The 18,757-nt window shown below is 37.4% G+C and overlaps 1 protein-coding gene across 3 annotated transcripts in view; it reads left to right on the top strand.

The window, feature by feature from the left end:
• Positions 1-18,757, top strand: part of DDAH1 (dimethylarginine dimethylaminohydrolase 1) — a 132,569-nt gene that overhangs the window by 75,098 nt on the left and 38,714 nt on the right. For all 3 annotated transcript variants that reach the window (XM_027572489.2, XM_027572509.2, XM_027572500.2), the window contains exon 2: positions 18,407-18,506. In XM_027572489.2, the coding sequence (XP_027428290.1) occupies positions 18,407-18,506 (100 nt within the window). The remainder of the gene's footprint in view (positions 1-18,406; positions 18,507-18,757) is intronic.

Here is an 18,757-nt window from a genome sequence, read left to right as displayed (position 1 = left end):
TTTTAGCACACACAACAGTCATTCAGGATATACTAATGAAGGGTTTCTAAATTGAGATCTTAGCAAACCTACTTGAATAAATGAGTAAGAATGTTTTAATTAGCACAGCAAGCATCCATTTAGTCCTATGGTGCTTTGGTACAAATTATTTTGGACTAATTTATCTAAAATGCATTTGAAAGTTGTTCTTCCTATAGCCTGGCTAACTCTGCTTAATGAACTTCACCCTGTCTCCTGTTCAAAGTGATCACAATTTCAAAATGTATGGTTTATGAAAGAATGAAATCTTATACTACTATGTTTTATAGCTTGCACAAAACTGAATCTAACAAGAAAACACACAGGCATTTGACAGTAAGTAGCGCTTAAAGCCTTAACGTACCTATTACATCCAGAAAGTTCATTACAATCCATTTATTTTTTTCCAGACCTTTTATCCTGGTGGTGTCTGTGCAATCATAATGCATGTGCATTAAGTAGTCTTTTCCTGCCAAAGGGGGATTATTCCTTCCATTGTTGAAACCAGCCACCATACTATGCAACAGGAATGCCTCAAAAATATCTCCAGGAATCTATTTCTTGGAATACAGTTGTTAAGAGGAATTGTCAAGGCCAGATTTCTCACATCACTTCCTGCAAAACACAGTTTGAAATAGTTCTAATTTCCCTTGGTTTTATGTCTTACTTCCAGTTCTGACTACACCCCCAGAAGGCTAGGTTAATATATTCAAATGTGATCTCTCAATATCGAGAATATCTAGAAGGCATTTCACATTGTTTGGCTAAAACAGAACTTTTGAATTTTCTCCCTAGACTTGTTCCTTTCCTCTGCCTTTTCTGTATCAGGAATTAGTGCTATCAATCCACCCAATTGCTCAAGTCAAAAATCTAAGTCATTCTTGATTGTTTTCTTTCCTTCACTCCCACATCTAATCCACCACCAAGTCCTGCCAACTCTCCTTCAAAATACATCCCAAATTCTGCCAGGTTTCTTTTCTTTGTCTCCACTATCATCACCTTTGTCTAAGCCACCATTATCTTTTGCTCGGACTACTGCAAATGCCTCTTAGCTAAATTCTCTGCTTCCATTCTTGCCTTCCAGTCCATTTTCCACAAAGCAGCTAGCCAAAATTATCTTTGTAAATTAGATTATGTCACTCTCCTCCTTCAAATTCCCAGTGACTTCTGATAACACTTACAACCCGAACCCCTGATGCTAGTTTACTAAGTCTTTTCTGGTCTGTCCTCTGCCTATATCCCCAGCTTTATCTAGTACCTTGCTGTATTCATTTTCTAGAGCTGCCATAGCAAAGTACCACACACTGGGTGGCTTGAACAATAGAAATTTATTTTCTTATAATTCTGGAGCCCAGACATCTGAGATGGTTGTTTCTCCTGAAGCCTCCCTCTGGTTTGCAGATGGCCACCTTCCCCTTATGTTTTTGCATGGTCTTCCCTTAGTGCCTGTCTCTGTCCTAATCTCTTTTCATAAGGATGCCAGTCATATTGGATTAGGACCCATGCTAATGGCCTCATTTTAACTTAGTTACCTCTTTAAAGGCCTTATATCCAAATTCAATCACATTCCAAAATACTGGGGGTTAGGCCTTCAACATATGAATTTGGAGGGGAGACAATTCATCTCATAACACTTGCCCTGTTCATTTAGTCCCACACTGGCTATCTTTCTGTTCCTTGAACAAATTAATCTTGTTCCTACCTTAAGACATTTGCACTGGCTGTTGTTGGAACATTCTTCTCGCTGATGGCAACACGGTTGGTTCTTTCAGTCGACTCATACATATGTCACGTGTTCCGAAAGGCTATTCCTGACCTCCCATTCGAGCCCTCATTTTCAAGGCACACCTCAGAGATATGGTTTGGCATGTTCAGTTCCACATTACAACAATGAAGTAAGCCAAGTGAATTTTTTGGTTCCCAGAACATATAAAAGTTATTTTATACTATAGTGTAGTCTATTAAGTGCACAATAGCATTATGTGTAAAAAACAATATGTATACTGTAATTGAAAAATACAGTATTGCTAAGAAAATAATGCTAACCATCTTCTGAACTTTCAGTGAGTCCTTTTGCTGGGAGGTCTTGCCTCAATGTTGATGGCTGCTGACTGATGAGGGTGGTGGTTGCTGAAGGTTGAGGTGGCTGTGGTAATTTCTTAAAATAAGACAACAATGACGTTTTCCACATTGATTGGCTCTTCCTTTCATCAACAATTTCTCTGTAGCATGTCATACTGTTTAATAGCCTTTTACCGACAGAACTTCATTCAAAATTGGAGTCAGTTCTCTCAAACCCTGACACTGCTTTACCAATTAAGTTTATGTAACATTGTATATCCTTTGTTGTCATTTCAACAATCTTCAGAACACCTACACCAGGAGTAGATTTCATCTCAAGAAACCACTTTCTTTGCTCTCTCTTAAGAAGCAGTTCCTCATCCATACAAGTTTTATCATGAAATTTCAGCCATTCAGTCACATGTTCAGGCTTCACTTCTAATTCTAGTTCACTTGCTGTTTCCACCACATCTGTGGTTACTTCCTTTACTGGTGTCTTGAACCTCTCAAAGTCAATCCATGAGAGTTAGAACCAACATTTTCCAAATTCTTATTTATGTTGATATTTTAACCTCTTTCCATGAATCACAAATGTTCTTAATGACATTTAAAATAATGAATCTTTTCCCAAAGGTTTTCAATATACTTTGCCCAGATCCATCAGAGGGATCACTATCTTTGGCACATATAGCCTTACAAAATGTATTTCTTAAATAATAAGACCTGAAAGTCAAAGTTACGTGTAGATCCATGGGCTACAGAGTGGATGTTGTATTAGCAGGCATGTAAACAATATTAATCTCATTGTCCATCTCCTCCATCAGAGCTCTTGGATGACCAGGTGCATTGTCCATAAGTAAAAATTTTTAAAGGAATCTTTTTTTCTGAGCTGTAGGTCTCAATAGTGGGCTTAAAATATTCAGTAAACCTTGTGTTAAACAGATATGCCCTCATCTAGGCTTTATTGTTCCATTAATAAAGCATTAATAGATTTATCATAATTCTTAAGAACCCTAGGATTTTCAGAATGGTGCATAAGCATTGGCTTTGACTTAAAATGATGATTTTAAGGTGGGGGACTGCATTAGCCCCTAACAACAGAGTCAGACTGTCCTTTGAGGCTTTGAAGCCAGGCATTGACTTCTCCTCTCTAGCTAAGAAAGTCCTAGATAGCATCTTCTTCCAGTAGAAGGCTGTTGCATCTACACTGAAAAATCTGTTGTTTAGTGTAGCCACCTTCATTAATTCTCATAGCTAGGTCTTCTGGAGAACTTGCTGCAGCTTCTCCATCAGCACTTGCTGCTTCACCTTGCACTTCTATGTTTTAGAGATGGCTTCTTTCCTTAAACTTCATGAACCAACATCTGCTGCTTCAAAATTTTCTTCTGCAGCTTCCTTACCCCTCTTAGCCTTCATAGAATTGAAGAGAGCTAGGGTCTCTGAATTAGGCTTTGGCTTAAGGGAATGTAGTGGCTGGTTTGGTCTTTTTTCCAGGCCACTCACACTTTCCCCATATCAGCAATAAGGCTGTTCTGCTTTCTTTTCATTTGTGTGTTCACTGGAGTAACACTTTTAATTTCCTTCAAGAACTTTTTCTTTGTGTTCACAACTTAGCTGTTTGGTGCAAAATGCCTAGCTTTCTGTCTAACCTGGCTTTTGACATGCCTTCTTCACTGAGCTTAATCATTTCTAGCTTTTGATTTAAAGTCAGACTCTGCCTTTCACTTGAACACTTAGAGGCCCTTGTAGGGTTATTAATTGGTCTAATTTCAATATTGTGTCTCAGAGAGTAGGGATGCCTGAGGAGAGGGGGAAAGATGGGGAAACAGCTGGTCAGTGGAACAGTCAGAATACATACAGCATTTATCGATTAAGTTTGTCATCTTATGTAGTGTAGTTCGTGGCTCCCCAAAACAATTAGAGTAGTGACATCAAAGATCACTGATCACAGATCACCATAACAAAGAATGAAAAAGTTTGAAGTATTGCAGGAATTACAAAAATGTGACCCTGAGACACAAAATGATCACATGCTATTGGTAAAATGGCATTAATAACTTTGCTCAATGCAGAGTTGACACGAGCCTTCAATTTATTTAAAAAAAAATGGAGTAGATGCAAAGCGCAATAAAGTACCATAAAATGAGGTATGCCTGTATGTCACATCCCCTGAATTAAGTCTCTCTATTGTACCTACTACTACCTAATATTTTTCTATTATTTACTGTCTATCTCTTCATTTCCCCACAAGAATATACACAAGGATCTTCTCTCTTCACTGATGTATTTCTAGGGCCCACAGTAGTGCCAGGTGTGTTCAGAATGTTGAATAGACAAACCATGAGAGACTATGGACTCTGAGAAACAAACTGAGGGTTCTAGAGGGGAGGCGGTGGGGGAATGGGTTATCCTGGTGATGGGTATTAAAGAGGGCACATATTGAATGGAGCACTGGGTGTTATATGCACACAATGAATCATGGAACACTACATCAAAAACTAATGATGTAATATATGGTGATTAATATAACATAATAAAATTAAATTAAAAAAAGAATGTTGAATAGATATTTATTGAATAACTGGATAAATGAATGAAATTATTAAGGATGGTAAAGAGAAGACTGGCAGTTAATGATTATTGTGACAAATAGACCAAGGATAGTTTTCTCACTTGAAGGTCTTTAGAAGTAAAGATGAATCTGCTTACCATTGAAATGCTGTAAGAGCTATCTAGAAGAGGTCACCCGACCTTGTGACTATGCCTTGGTGAGGGAAATTTGTAAGTGAGGCATAAGTTTATTATAACATTTCTAGAAATTATGTGTAACGTGCAGAATTTTTCAGCTATTCATTCAGTAAACATATGGAGAGTCTGTTGTGGCCAGATCTTTTGTTAGTAGAATGCCCTGGGAAACACGGGAGTGCACAGAAGGCATATCTCACCCAGCCAGAGCCTGCAGTTGGGATGGGCCCAGGGGTCTCTTGGAAGGCTTTTAAGGCAGCTTAATGTCTACAAGGTATTAATTGTGTACTGGGCATACAAAATATTTGTCATACTTTACACCTGTTTGCCTTTATAAATGGCAGCATACAGCTTCTCTGAATTTACAGAAAATTATGAGCACTTCAAGTTCTATGTCTGGTGCTTATTTTGGGTGGTGTGTGCAGCAAATTTTTATGCTTCTTGACTTTTGGGGAAATTACTTTAAAATTTTAGAACCTTGTCAGTTCCCTAGTTTTTAACATACTAAATTTTGCAAATTTAGCAGCTGACACTTATTTTTATTTGGTATTTGGTGACAAAGCATATTTCTACTTCTTCTCTGCAGGCAGAATGTCAGTGGCTCTTAGACACTCAGTACATGTATTGTGTCATTATTGTCAACGAGGAAATGGGCCACTTGAATTAGTACATTATCTGTTAGGAGAGTGACAAGACCAGCAGAGCCTCCTGCCTTGTTTTTCATTTAAAAAGCTAAATGACTTTTCAGTCTTCTTCCAGGAAACTGTCTTGTTGTGGCATCTTTATGGAGGGGCCTCTGGATTTTTGTCTGTTTTATGTTTGTTTTTTTGTTTTTTAAGTATAGTTGACACACAATGTTGCATTGGTTTCATGTGTACAACTTACTGATTTGACAAGTTTATACATTATACTATGTTCACCACTAGTATAGTTACCCTCTGTCCCATTACCTCACTGTTACAGTATCATTGACCGTACTCCTTATGCTCTGCTTTTTATTCCTGTGATTTACTTGTTCCATAACTGGAGGCCTGTATTTCCCTCTTCCTTTCACCCATTTTGCCCAATTCCCTATTCCCCTCTGCTCTGCAACCATCAGTTTGTTCTCTGCATTTATAGTTCTGATTCTGCTTTTTTTTTCAGTTCATATTTTTAGATTCCATTTATGAGTGGAATCATAGGTATTTGTCTTTTTCAGTCTTATTTCACTTAACACAATTCTCTCTGGGTCCATCCATGTTGTCTCAGATAGCACAATCTCATCCTTTTTTATGGCATGTAATATTCCAGTGTGTGTGTGTGTGTGTGTGTGTGTGTGTTTATCACATTTTCCTTATCCATTAGTCTATTGATGGACACTTAGGCTGCTTCCATGCCTTGGCTATTATAAATAATCCTACAGTAAACGTAGGGGTGCATATATCTTTTTGAGTTAAGTTTTAATTTTCCCTGGGTAAATACCCAATAGTGAAATTATTGGATCATATGGTAGTTCTATTTTTAGTTTTTTGAGGAACATCTATCTTATTTTCCACAGTGACTGCATCAGTTTGCATTCCCACCAACAGTGCACAGGGTCCCTTTTTCTCCACATCCTCACCAACACTTGTTATTTCTTGTCTTCTTGATTTTAACCATTCTAACAAGTGTGAGGTGATATCTCATTGTGGTTTTGACTTGCATTTCCCTCATGATGAATGATGTTGAACACCTTTTAATGCATCTGTTAGCCATCTGTATGTCTTCTTTGGAAAAATATCTATTCAGGTCCTCTGCCCATTTTTTATTTATTTATTTTTTTAATTTAAGTTTTTACTTAAATTCTAGTTAGTTAACATACAGTGTAATATTAGTTTCAAGTGTACTTTATATATATAGTGATTCAACACTATAACATACCTGGCACTAATGTAGGCCCTAGAAATACATCACCCAGTGCCCCTCACAAGTGCACTCCTTAATCCCCATCACCTATTTAACTCACCTTCCCTCTGGTAACCATCAGTTTGTTCTCTATAGTTAAGAGTATGTTTCTTGGTTGGCCTCTCTCTCTCTTTTTTTCCCCTTTGTTAATTTATTTTGTTTCTTAAATTCCATATATGAGTGAAATTGTATGGAATTTGTCTTTCTCTGAATGACTTATTTTGCTTAACATTATACTCTCTAGCTCCATCATGTCATTGCAAATGGCAAGATTTCATTCTTTTTTATGGCTAAGTAATATTTTATTACACACACACACACACACACACACACACACACCACATCTTCTTTATTCATTCATCAATCGATGGATACTTGCTGTTTCCATAATTTGGCTATTGTAGAAAATGCTGCATGGATCCCTTTGAATTAGTATTTTTGCATTCTTTGTGTAAATACCTAGTAGTGTGCTTGCTGGATCATAGAGTTCTATTTTTAACTTTTTGAGGAACCTCCATACTGTTTTCCAGAGTAGCGGCACCAGTTTCCTTTGCCCATTTTTTAATTGAATTGTTGGTTTTTTTGGTGTTAAGTTGTATAAGTTATTTATATATTTTGGATATTAACCCCTTATGAGATATATCATTTGCAAATATCTTCTCCCATTCAGTAGGTTATCTTTTTGTTTTATTAATGGTTTCCTTTGATGTACCAAAGCTTTTTATTTTGGTGTAGTACCAATAGTTTTTGCTTTTGTTTCCCTTGCCTTAGGAGACGTATCTCGAGAAATGTTACTATGACTGATGTCAAAGAAATTACTGGCTATGTTCTCTTCTAGGATTTTTATGCTTTCAGGTCTCATGTTTAGGTCTTTAATCCATTTTGAGTTTATTTTTGTGTATGGTGTTAGAAAGTAGTCTAGTTTCATTCGTTTACATGCAGCTGTCCAGTTTCCTGGAGGGACCTTTGAATATCTAGAAATTTCTAGATAATGAGAGGGATCTTTCCCAGTTTTCTTCAGAGCTGTTTTTATCTCTCCTGGGTACTTTGGCCCCATTGGTTTTCCTTCTGAATTTTTGTCAAATGTTTCTATTGACATGGCCTCCAAATCTGAGTACTAGTTCAGAGATGAGAATATTGGAACATTAACTTCCAACTCTGACATACGGAGCTGTAACAATTGTGCTTTATCTACAGAATTGAGACATATAATACTTCCTTTTGGCTTTACAAATTATTATTTACAATCTGCTGTTTTCTATAGACAGGATGGTTTTAGTATCACCAGGGGCATTTGATCAACATTCTTATCAGCCATGATATCAGGTATTATCAGTTAAAATAACACCTTACATATTGTGTTAATTTGTTGAATGGCAAATCATGGTATATTTCTAGAGAAAGAAAAGCCTCCATTTAATAGTTGTTTCTACATCGGAACTTAATGAGTTTTAGTAATGTGGTCTATTGATATGGACTCTTGGGATACTGCTTCTCAGTTTTGTTATATAAGTAAATGAGTTGCTTTTAGCTGCAACTCACAGAAACTCAATTCAGATTGGTTACGGAAATGAAAAATCTCGTATGCCAAGAACTTCAGGATTCCAGAATTGATTCATCAGCTCAACAGTGTCATCAAGGACCCAGTTCTTTCCATCTTTCTGCCCCATCATCCTTGATGATGGTTGTGTTCTCAGACCAGAATCAGTTCCAGCTACCATATCCAGACAGGACAATGCTCAAAAGAAGAGGTGGGATTACATTTCTTTCTATACCTCCAGGAACCTCTCAATGGACTTCCCCTCAGTGGCCAAAATTAGGTTATTTGTGCCAATCCCTGGCGAGAGGGATGGAACTGCCATGACTGATTCAGACTAGGAGGTACCTGAAGGGATATGGTATTATTAAATGAAGTAACCCATGTAAAATCACTTAGCACAATGCTGAGCATGTAGAAGAGCTTAATAAATTTTACATGTTATTAATGATGATACGTTAAGTCTGTAGTTTTAATATAGTAAAAGAGGGCCAGAGTTATGAGTAGTTAGAGGGAGATTCCTCAGCCCTGGGGGTTACTGATTCTATGTTGAGAAGATGGAGACAGATGACAAGCCCCACTTGCGTGTAGTAGGTGCACCTGGAAAGCCCATCTTAAAGTGCAGGGTTGTAGGATAAAGGCTCAAATCTTTAGAGAGAGCACAGAGAGGGTCCCTACTCATAGGAAGAGATTGGGATAAGCTACTAGAACAGGACTCCCAGGAAAAGGAACCAACGTAACACCTAGGTATATGGTCTAAAGTGGAACAAAGCATAAAGAATGACTTAATGCTGAGTCTCAGGAGGATTGGCATGCAGCTTGTTAGATCCTCCTTTTTCAGATGGTGATTGATCCTGGGAACTGGGGAGAGATGAACCCAAAGTTGATGAAGTCTCCTCTACTACATGTGGATATGAGAAAGTATGCAGAGGTTAGCAGCTAAGCAGGGCCTGATAGCTGTTTTCTCATAAGAAAATTATTGATGTTCTACATAGTGTAATATTATCACTGTTCGCAGGTAATTAGCAGCACTAAAACACACACACACACACACACACACACACACACACAAAGTATCATAAGTTAGTGTTGACACTCACACACCTTGTTTTCTAGGTACAGTTTCTCCCACTACAACAGAATCCTTATGTTGGTTTCTGAGGGTTAATCCTACTCGGATTTTTTAATTACTTTTGGGTTTGTCATCTCTTCCCCCCCATCCATATATTCAGCTTCTTGCTTCTGACTGAACTTCATTAAACATCAGAATACTTTACGCATGAATAACCATCTGGGATGTTTTCAGTAAACTCTCTTGGAGGGAAATAGAATTACAGTTAGAGTCACATTTATGAATGCCAAAAACCATTTTGAAACTACAACTCTTTGAAATCTAGAGCTGGAAATGACTTCCTTTTTAAGTTCTGCCCCCTCATGTTACAAATATGGAAACCAAGATGCTAAATATCCTGGTTAATTTTTAGAACTTGTCACTAGAGATAAACCAATACATTTAGAAATCCGTATCACTAGAGATAAACTAATAAGTTTAGAAATCTAAGAAATCAATGGGGAAATGCAATGGATATTTAACAGTGTGTGGGAAATGTTTCAGAGATCTTATTCAGGCAACAGTTATTAAAGCTCAATAAAAGGAAAATGAATGAGGTAGTTATAAAACTTTCATACATGTTGGCCATCGTGAATATCATGAGTTCCCAGAATAACCACAGAATTAACGACATTTACTTGACTCTGATAACTTTTGAAGATTTTAATATAATAAATAATTTCCAGTTCTATTGACCATTTTCCTAACACAGTAAGCCCTTAATTGATTTTTTGTATGTTAAGGGGAGCTGTTTATGATCTGAGAATCATCTAGAAACCTATTTTATTTCTAAGGAGGACTTCCAGATGACCCACTAGCAGGAATAGATAACCATTGTTAACATTTTTATTTCTTAATTTAAATATTACTTCCTCAAAGTGACCTTCCTTGACCCCCTGAATCATGCACCCTTCTTAGTTTTCAAAGCACATTGTTGTTTTCTTGCATAGTCCTTATCATAATGTATAACTATATGTTGACTTGGGTGAATCTTTAATATGTTACTCTAAAGGCACTATATAGCAGGGGTCATGTCTATTTTTTGATGACCACTGATCACTGTCTATCATGGTAAGAGCTCAGAACAGACACTTGATATTTACTGAAGGAATGAAACTGAAAATAGGATTGAGGTGGCTCAAGTATATAAAACTATATACTTTTATCATTTTCACTTCTATGAACAGTGTATTAGATTTGTAACTTAAAAAAAACAGTATTGCAACTTGTTTTCCGTATTTTAAAATATAACTGTACAACATTTCAGTAAATAATGGATTAAGGAAGTTAGTGGATCTGGGACTTTAAACTCGTAAAACAGGGGCACCTGGGTGGCTCAGTTGGTTAAGTGACTGCCTTCGGCTCAGGTCATGATCCTGGAGTCCCGGGATCGAGTCCCACATCGGGCTCCCTGCTCAGCGGCGAGTCTGCTTCTCCCTTTGACCCTCTTCCCTCTCGTGCTCTCTATCTCTCATTCTCTCTCTCTAAAATAAATAAATAAAATCTTAAAAAAAAACTCGTAAAACATTGTTTTCTTGGGAATTTCTTAGGAACATCTTAAGAACTTTTGCACTATATTCTGAACAAACAACTTGGAAATAAGCATTTAGCTCAACATTTTGCTTCTGAGCAAAGGCCTTTATAAGTAAATTTGTAAAATAAAATATGTTTAAATTTGGGGCTTTCTGTATTAGTTTTCTATTGCTGTGTAACTGCTTACCATAACGTAGAACTTAAAAGAACACCTACTTATTATCTCACAACTTTCGCAGATTGGAAGTCTGGACATGGCATGCCTGGTTGTTGGCTGGGCTCTGTTCTCATCTGGAGCTTAGATCTTCTTCCAAGCTCATTCAGGTCATAGGCTGAATTCAGTTCCTTGTGGTTGTAGGATTAGGTCCCTGTCTTTTTGCTGGCTATTGACTAGGAGTTGCTCTCAGTTCCTAGAGGATGCTCTGTAGGCATCCCTCTATAGGCAGTTCCCACCATGGCTGTTTGCTTTTTTCCAGACTAATAGGACAATATCTCTCTGACTTCTTCCATCTCTTTTTAAGGGCTCACTTGATTAGGTCAGGCCCACCCAAGATAATCTCCCTTTTGATTAACTCAAGTCAACTGATTAGAGACTTAACTGCATCTGCAAAATATCTTTACTTGTGGCATAAAACATGCCTAATCACAGGAGTGATATCTCATCATATTTATATGTTCTTTTGACACCCAAAGGGAGAGATTTGTCCATGGGGTATGCATCAGGTGGTGGCAGTCTTGGGCATCTTAGAATTCTTCCTCCATACTTCCCAATGTGGTAGATTCTCAGAATCTTTCCCAATTGATTGAATTGGTGTATGGTGACATGGTTTGGTGTGTGTCTTTATGTCCATGTGCTTTTATAATCTTACCGTAATTAAGATACATTTGTTGACTGTCTGAAGATTTCTCTGCAAATAACTCCTTCTCATAATCTGATCTAGAAATTGGAAGGATAAAGTAGTGGCTCCCAAAATTCATTAGTTTGTATATGCTTAGGAAAACAAAATTTAGGACCTTTAGAAACCAAATGTAAGGGGCGCCTGGGTGGCTCAGTCAGTTAAGTGACTGCCTTCGGCTCAGGTCATGATCCTGGAGTCCCGGGATCGAGTCCTGCATCGGGCTCCTTGCTCAGCGAGGAGCCTGCTTCTCCCTTAACACTCCCCCCCTCTCATGTACTCTCTCTCTCTCTCTCTCATTCTCACTCTCTCAAAATAAATAAATAAATCTTAAAAAAAAAAAAGAAACCAAATGTAAGTTCACATTGCTGCAGTTTATAGCCTCTCCCCCCTGCCAACTCCCATTCCTCCAGAATGTCTGAATATACATTTTTGTTCAAATAAATAAAGTGAACATAATCTGTTTTTAAGAGTATTATAGACGCTTACAATCTTTTCTAATACTTATTTTCATTTGATGACATAATAGACATATAAATTATCTTGTTGTTAGTGACAAGTTGTACAGGAAAGAACACAAACTGCAGAGTAAAGTTATCTGAGTTCAAATCTGAGCTCTGCTGCTGTAAGACCTTGCGCGAATCACATACTGTGCCTTGGCTTCCTCATCTCTAAAACAGAAATAATGCTTGTACTTGTTTCATTGGATTATGAGGGGTTAGATTAGTTAAATATGAGTTCTTAAGAGAGTGTCTGGCACGTAGGAAGAGTACATAAATGTTTGCTGTTATCATTGCTAATTAAATTCCTCCTAAGAGTTTTGTCCTTCCAATAGAAAAGGATTCCAATATGCTTTTACTTAGGAATTTTTAAGACTGTGTCATTTAGTAAGTCAAGCCTCTCTTCGATTTTTTTTTTTTTTTTTTTTGGTAGATCTGGTTAGTTTTAGTAATTTAATTAGCACATGCGGAAAAGTTAAGGAATAAACCACTGAACAAACCTCAGGCATCCCAAAGTTGAAGGAGGGTAATTCATATGCAGGCTGTCATTGGTGAGCATTCCTGATGTGGTTTATATGTTCTGTTCATATTACTTAGCATTTTAATTATACTATACCTTAGTATAGTATATACTATACTATATACTATAGTATATAAAAATGTCACTCATCTCTGAAATGAAGAGATCATGGAATCTGGAGTCACCTGGAAAAGGATCTTGTAATACCAAGTGGACTTAAATGTACAGAGTTGGAAAACAGAAGGCATGAGCTTCAATTCTGATGTGGGCTTTGCTTTGTGATGAGACTTCAGGAAAATCATAATCACACAGTGCAATAAATAGGAACCCGAGCATGAGCATGGGCTCAGGAGGCTTGACTCAGCAAATCAGTCAACCTCCTCTAGCCTCAGTTTACTCATATGTAAAATGGGTGTACTAGTGCCTACCCTTACTACCATCACAAGTATTTCATTTTATTATCACTATATATCCATAAAGTATATCTGCCCCACTGACTTGCTATCTTCCCAGGCACAGAGACTGTGCTTTTGTGTTTTTCTAAATATTTGTAGCCTGATTTTTTTTTTAAAAATTGGCATCTACTAAATGTTTGTTGAACTGAAATGTTGATTAAAGGAGAAAAGATATATAAAAGCATGATAGAGACATTAACTATTGTTATAAAATCAGCTAAACGTACACTATTCCAAGTGACCACAGGATCAAAGATGTGCTGATTAACAGAGAACATTGAAGTGGTACCAATGAAATGTGGACTTTTGAGTGTGACCAGAGACAACCCAGCATAACTTTGATGTACCCACAAGTTTCAAGCCAGCTGTGCCTTGACATGATAGAAACATTACATCAGCTTCTTGAGTGGCTTCCTCAGCATTATCTACAAGATAATTAACATTAAAAGGCAAAATAAAATCAACAAATTGAGAAAATGAATCTATTTGACGACCAACAAAGCCATGTTGCTGCTATTCAGCTTTTAAGAGCTAAATGGAGTATGAATAGGATGACAGTATAATTTCAAAGCTCTTATAATATGATGAGTAATAAAGGGACTTGGAACATTGAAATGGGCTTTGAAAACCTAGTGGCGATAGTGTTGATAGCACAGCTCCCAATGCATGGCAGGTCTGTGGGGGACAGAGACATATCGGCCACAGACAACCCGATGCCAAGGTCCTCATCTGTAGTCATAACATCTGGCACCCATTGAGCAGAAGCAGCTAAAGGAAAGCAGCTTGGCAAACAAGTTGGTGCAGACTCTTAATGGAACCGCACCACAAAACTGTTCATCAGCCCTTGTGAGCACATTCACGACATCCATAGTGAAGATGTGAAACATTCAAAGTGGACGTAGTTGAAAGTAGGCAGCAAAGGCAACTTTGGACAGGGTCAACTGGAAAATGTCGGCATCTAAGTAAAGAATATTGAACTAATTACTCAGTGCTCTTGCAAGCTACCGGGAATATAACTTCCCAATAAAAATGTGTAAGGTTTTATACTTGTTCTAGTATTTTGTGTTTGGGGGAAATTTTGCAAGAAGAAAAGAAGAGTTGGAATCAAATGGTCTATTTTTGTCTTTTATTTCTTTTTGAAAGGTAGCCAGAATCCAAACCAAGCACTGAGTTAATTTAGGGCAAAACAATAACATCAGCAACCACTGGTTTTGAGTACAATGTTCCAGGCACTATGTATTAGCTTATTTGTTACATAATCCCTGTTAGAGAGAAAACACTATCCCATTTGTGGATTAGGAAACCGAGGCTCAGAAAGTACAACTCATCCCAAGTAACATACCTAATAGTTCAAATCCTCAATTCTTTCCATTCACCATGAGAACCCAAAAGGAGTGAAATGAGAAGACAGGGTGATGATGTAAACTGAAGGACAAATGAGGGAATAGAAATGAGGGCCATGAAAGAAGGTGAGAAGAGAGAGGAACAGAAAATGTAGGAAAAGGGACCAGGCATTGAAAAAGAGAGGGAATTCTTTAGATTGAGTCCTTTAGAGTGGTCCTATCTTCAGGAACTGTAATCATTCTGTATCATCTTAGCTGACACTCCTTTGAGTCCTGTGGGACATCTTACCAGACAGACCCACTTCTCACCTTACGTAGTACGTCCAGGGGTCTGTTTTAAAGCAGAGATTACACAAGGAATCTACCCCATAGCCTGACAGATTCCAGGAGCTGGCAGGAAATCAAATGGGCATGGTTTAAATTTCAATGTGTCTTCAGTGTATGTGTTCTGACTTTACATGGGCTTTGCAGAAAGACTGTAATTTTAACTCACTGGAAAGCAGATGGGATCTGTCATAGGGGTAAAACAAAAGAAACTTGTCCAAATGTAAGAAAAAGCAACAGCTTTCTTTTGTGGATCAGTTTCATAGCACAAGTATTTATCATTGGGTCCACATAAGCTGATATTCATCAAAATGATAGAAGTCCTATGTAATATTTATTGAGAATAATAATAATGTGCTAAGTGTTTTATGTGTATTTCATCATCAGGAGGAGCCAAGGAAGTTGGTACTATTATAACTAACCACCCATTTTAAAGATGAGAACACTGAGGCCCAGAAAGTTAAACAAGCTGTCACTGGCTAATAAGTAGCCGAGCGGGATTTAAATTCCAGGCCCTTGAGGACAACAGTACACTATGCAGATATTCCCAGGGCAGTGCCTCTGCCTGTGTAGCACCAAGAGCTCTACAGTTTTTGACAATAGTACTCCAAGGGGGGAAAAAAAAAGAAAGAAGGAAAAGGAGATGGGGAGGGAAGGAAGAGGAAAAGGAAAAGATAATGACTTCAAAACTAGTACCAGCTCTTGAGAAAGACGTGTGGGTTGGATGGTTGGAAGCCGCAGAGGTGGTCTGAACCCACTGTGGTCAGGGAAGGAATCTTTAGCAAAGGGTGGGACAAGCAAAGAGGAGGCAAAGAGAAATGGGAGTACAAAGTAAAGGAATGAGACAGTGTATGCAGAGTGAAAAGGGGAGGAAGAAAGGCCTTGCCAATCTTTAGAGTGTGAAAATAATATCAGTAGGTTTTAAGTTAATTAAGGTTGTTTCTCTAATTTACCCTTTTATTTCTAATTTCATGGGCTAAAGTGAACTATTCAACTCAACCTTTAGAACTAATGCTGTTTGTCTGGCAGTTTCTCCCCACCCTGAGTAATGCTAAGTTCCACTCTGCAACACTAGTGTCTCAGTGAAAGGTGGGGTGTGTTGTTTGGTCTTTTTTTTTTTTTTTCCTCTTGAAAGTTAATTAAGTCAACATTAACCATGGCTATGTAACCACAGAATGGGCAGTTTCTTTGAGGGCTCATGGTTTGGATCTTTTCCTGCAGAAATTCCCACTTCTGTAGTTATATATAGTATTCTAACTGCCAAGATAACTGACTTGCTCTGGGTCCGTGTGTCAGGGCAATATTGGGCCTTGTGTGCAGCTGAGTTTGTCTGCTTCGTGGAACCACTATGCCAAGAGTTTGTGGTTCTCAGTGGACAGCCTCCGGGTTCAGCCTCTCTTGTTTCTTCTCCAGAAATTTCCCTGGAGTTAACATTGCCGATTTGATACCATATGGTTCTACAATTCTCAGAACTATTTACTTGACATTTAACAAACTTTTAAACTTGAAAGTAATATGGTATCATAAGTGTTTGTGTTATGGACCTATCCTGATGACTTTGTTTATATAGATGTGACTGAATATTTAAGGAGAAAAATAATTACAGGCCTTGCGCAAAAGCCAGTTTTTTCATATTGGTGCAGCTGTTTTAACTTTTAAGAAACCACAAGCATTTTATCCTCTAAAACTTTAATTTGAAAGACACAGGACTTTTAAAGAAATACAGTGTTTCTGAAACTGGTATATATTAGCCTCCCTACTTCTGTTCTCTTTGAACTCCTAAGAATCGAATAAAGTTCCTCTTGAAACTCTTAAGAATCAAAGTTACATATACATTCGTCAGACCAAAATACATGTTACTGCTGTATTCCTGGTAATCTTTGAAATGTTAAGTTACAATAGAAGCAGTAGCATCATAAGAGAGACAAAAGGTACAGTAGCTGCATTCTAAAGATCTCTCTCCAAGCTCAGAGAATTTTCCATAGACCCAGAGGCAGATGCCAGAAGGAAACAGTTGTGTTTTCTTGGGTTCACTATAGCCCAACAAGCCATGATGAATGTTATTTTGTTTCTTTTTTTATGCTACAGTAATGATTCTCCTTCCTGTTACATAGAAAAACCTATTATGCTGTTAGGAGAGAACACTAGATATATTTATTACAACATGAAGACCATTTTGTCCATGGAAATAATTTTTTATTGTTCTGAGTCACTCTGGTTTGTGGAATTTTTACATGTTCCAGGACAAGGATGAGATGATATATTTACTTTAATTTGTATCCTCTTTTTTTTCTTGACTGCATGAATGTCAGGCTTGTTGTCAGAATATTTCCATATTTTTATTACTTTAGAAGTTACTCTGTTGTAGTTGTGTCTCCTAAACTCTTCATCAACAATTCTGTATGTGTCCTGGGCATGCTGTAGTTTGGCAGAACTACCTCCTTTTCTCAGGATCATGTGATCTCTTGTTTTCCTTTCGCCCCTATTCATGTTTGCTCAGTGTATGTCTTCACCATGTCAGAGGTTATACAGACCTTCAGAAATATTTAAATTGTTGAGCTGCTGGAAAGATTTGAATTAAACTGAACTTCAAAGGGCATTTGTTATGCCTTAAATCTTTTTCTGGCATTAAAAATAAACCTCACTAGAAGTATTCCCTAATTCAGCCCAGAATATCTCTGTGTTTTAGACTATACCCTGCAATCCTAGAAAGCCCCTGAAATTCATTTTTCAAGTATTCTTTGGTGTGATTGCAATTATTGTGTTAATCACCCTTAGGGGACTAGGTTAAATTTAATTAGCAGTTCAGACTTACAGAGGAGCCTTAGATGTTCTGACATCTTAGAAAATATTTGAACAGAAAACAATGTCCTGTGAGCTGAGATTTCAAGTAACTGGTTATTGTCATTGATATTTCTTCCATATATTACTCAATGTATGCATGAGTAATGCATACATTGAGTATGAGTCAATTATGACTGACTTACTGGCTGACTTAAGGTTTAAAATTAAATATTGTACTTTCTGGCAAGAATAAGAAGATTTGTTCTGCCTTTCACCTTTCTTGACCCATATGCACTAACTAGCCAGTCTTCCAACAGTGTCCTAACTAGTCAGCCTCCAACAGTGTCCTAACCAGTCAGCCTCCAACAGAAAAAGGGACTATAATACTGACTTTAGCATAGACTAGACAGAGACATAATGGACAATTTCTAATAGATAATTTATTCTCTTACAAATGGTCATTGCAAGTCCAAACTACACTACATATATTCATATAGTCACAAGGGTGTGTGTGTGTGTGTGTGTGTGTGTGCGCGCGCGCGCGCGCATGCACTAGTGTACGTAAGAGCATGAATCAGTGTTCAGAAGTTTTAGATGATTAGTTTTGTTGTTAGAAAATGGTGGCGTGTCAATCTGAATAATTTTATTTTCAACAGGTTGACATGATGAAAGAAGCATTAGAAAAACTTCAGCTCAATCTAGTAGAGATGAAAGATGAAAACGCAACTTTAGATGGTGGAGACGTCTTATTCACAGGTATCTTCATCCTCACTTTCTCCTATCCAAAACTATTTCTAATACCTGGCTTGTATTCGCTTAACTGTAGGGTTTTTTTTTGTTGTTGTTGTTGTTTTTTAATTACCAAAGTAAAAATGCTAATTGCAGGGAATTTGGAAAATACTGGAAAGCACAAAAGAGAATAAAATGAAAATGACCTTTCATTCCAAGATAATCATTTCAACATTTGGGTGTATGTCCTTTTAGTAATTTTGTATGCATGCCATATT

This window comes from Zalophus californianus, chromosome 4 (assembly GCF_009762305.2).
Source record: "Zalophus californianus isolate mZalCal1 chromosome 4, mZalCal1.pri.v2, whole genome shotgun sequence".
Lineage (NCBI taxonomy): Eukaryota > Metazoa > Chordata > Mammalia > Carnivora > Otariidae > Zalophus > Zalophus californianus.
Note: the sequence above shows the minus strand (reverse complement) of the source record. Positions and strands in the feature narration are given on the sequence as shown.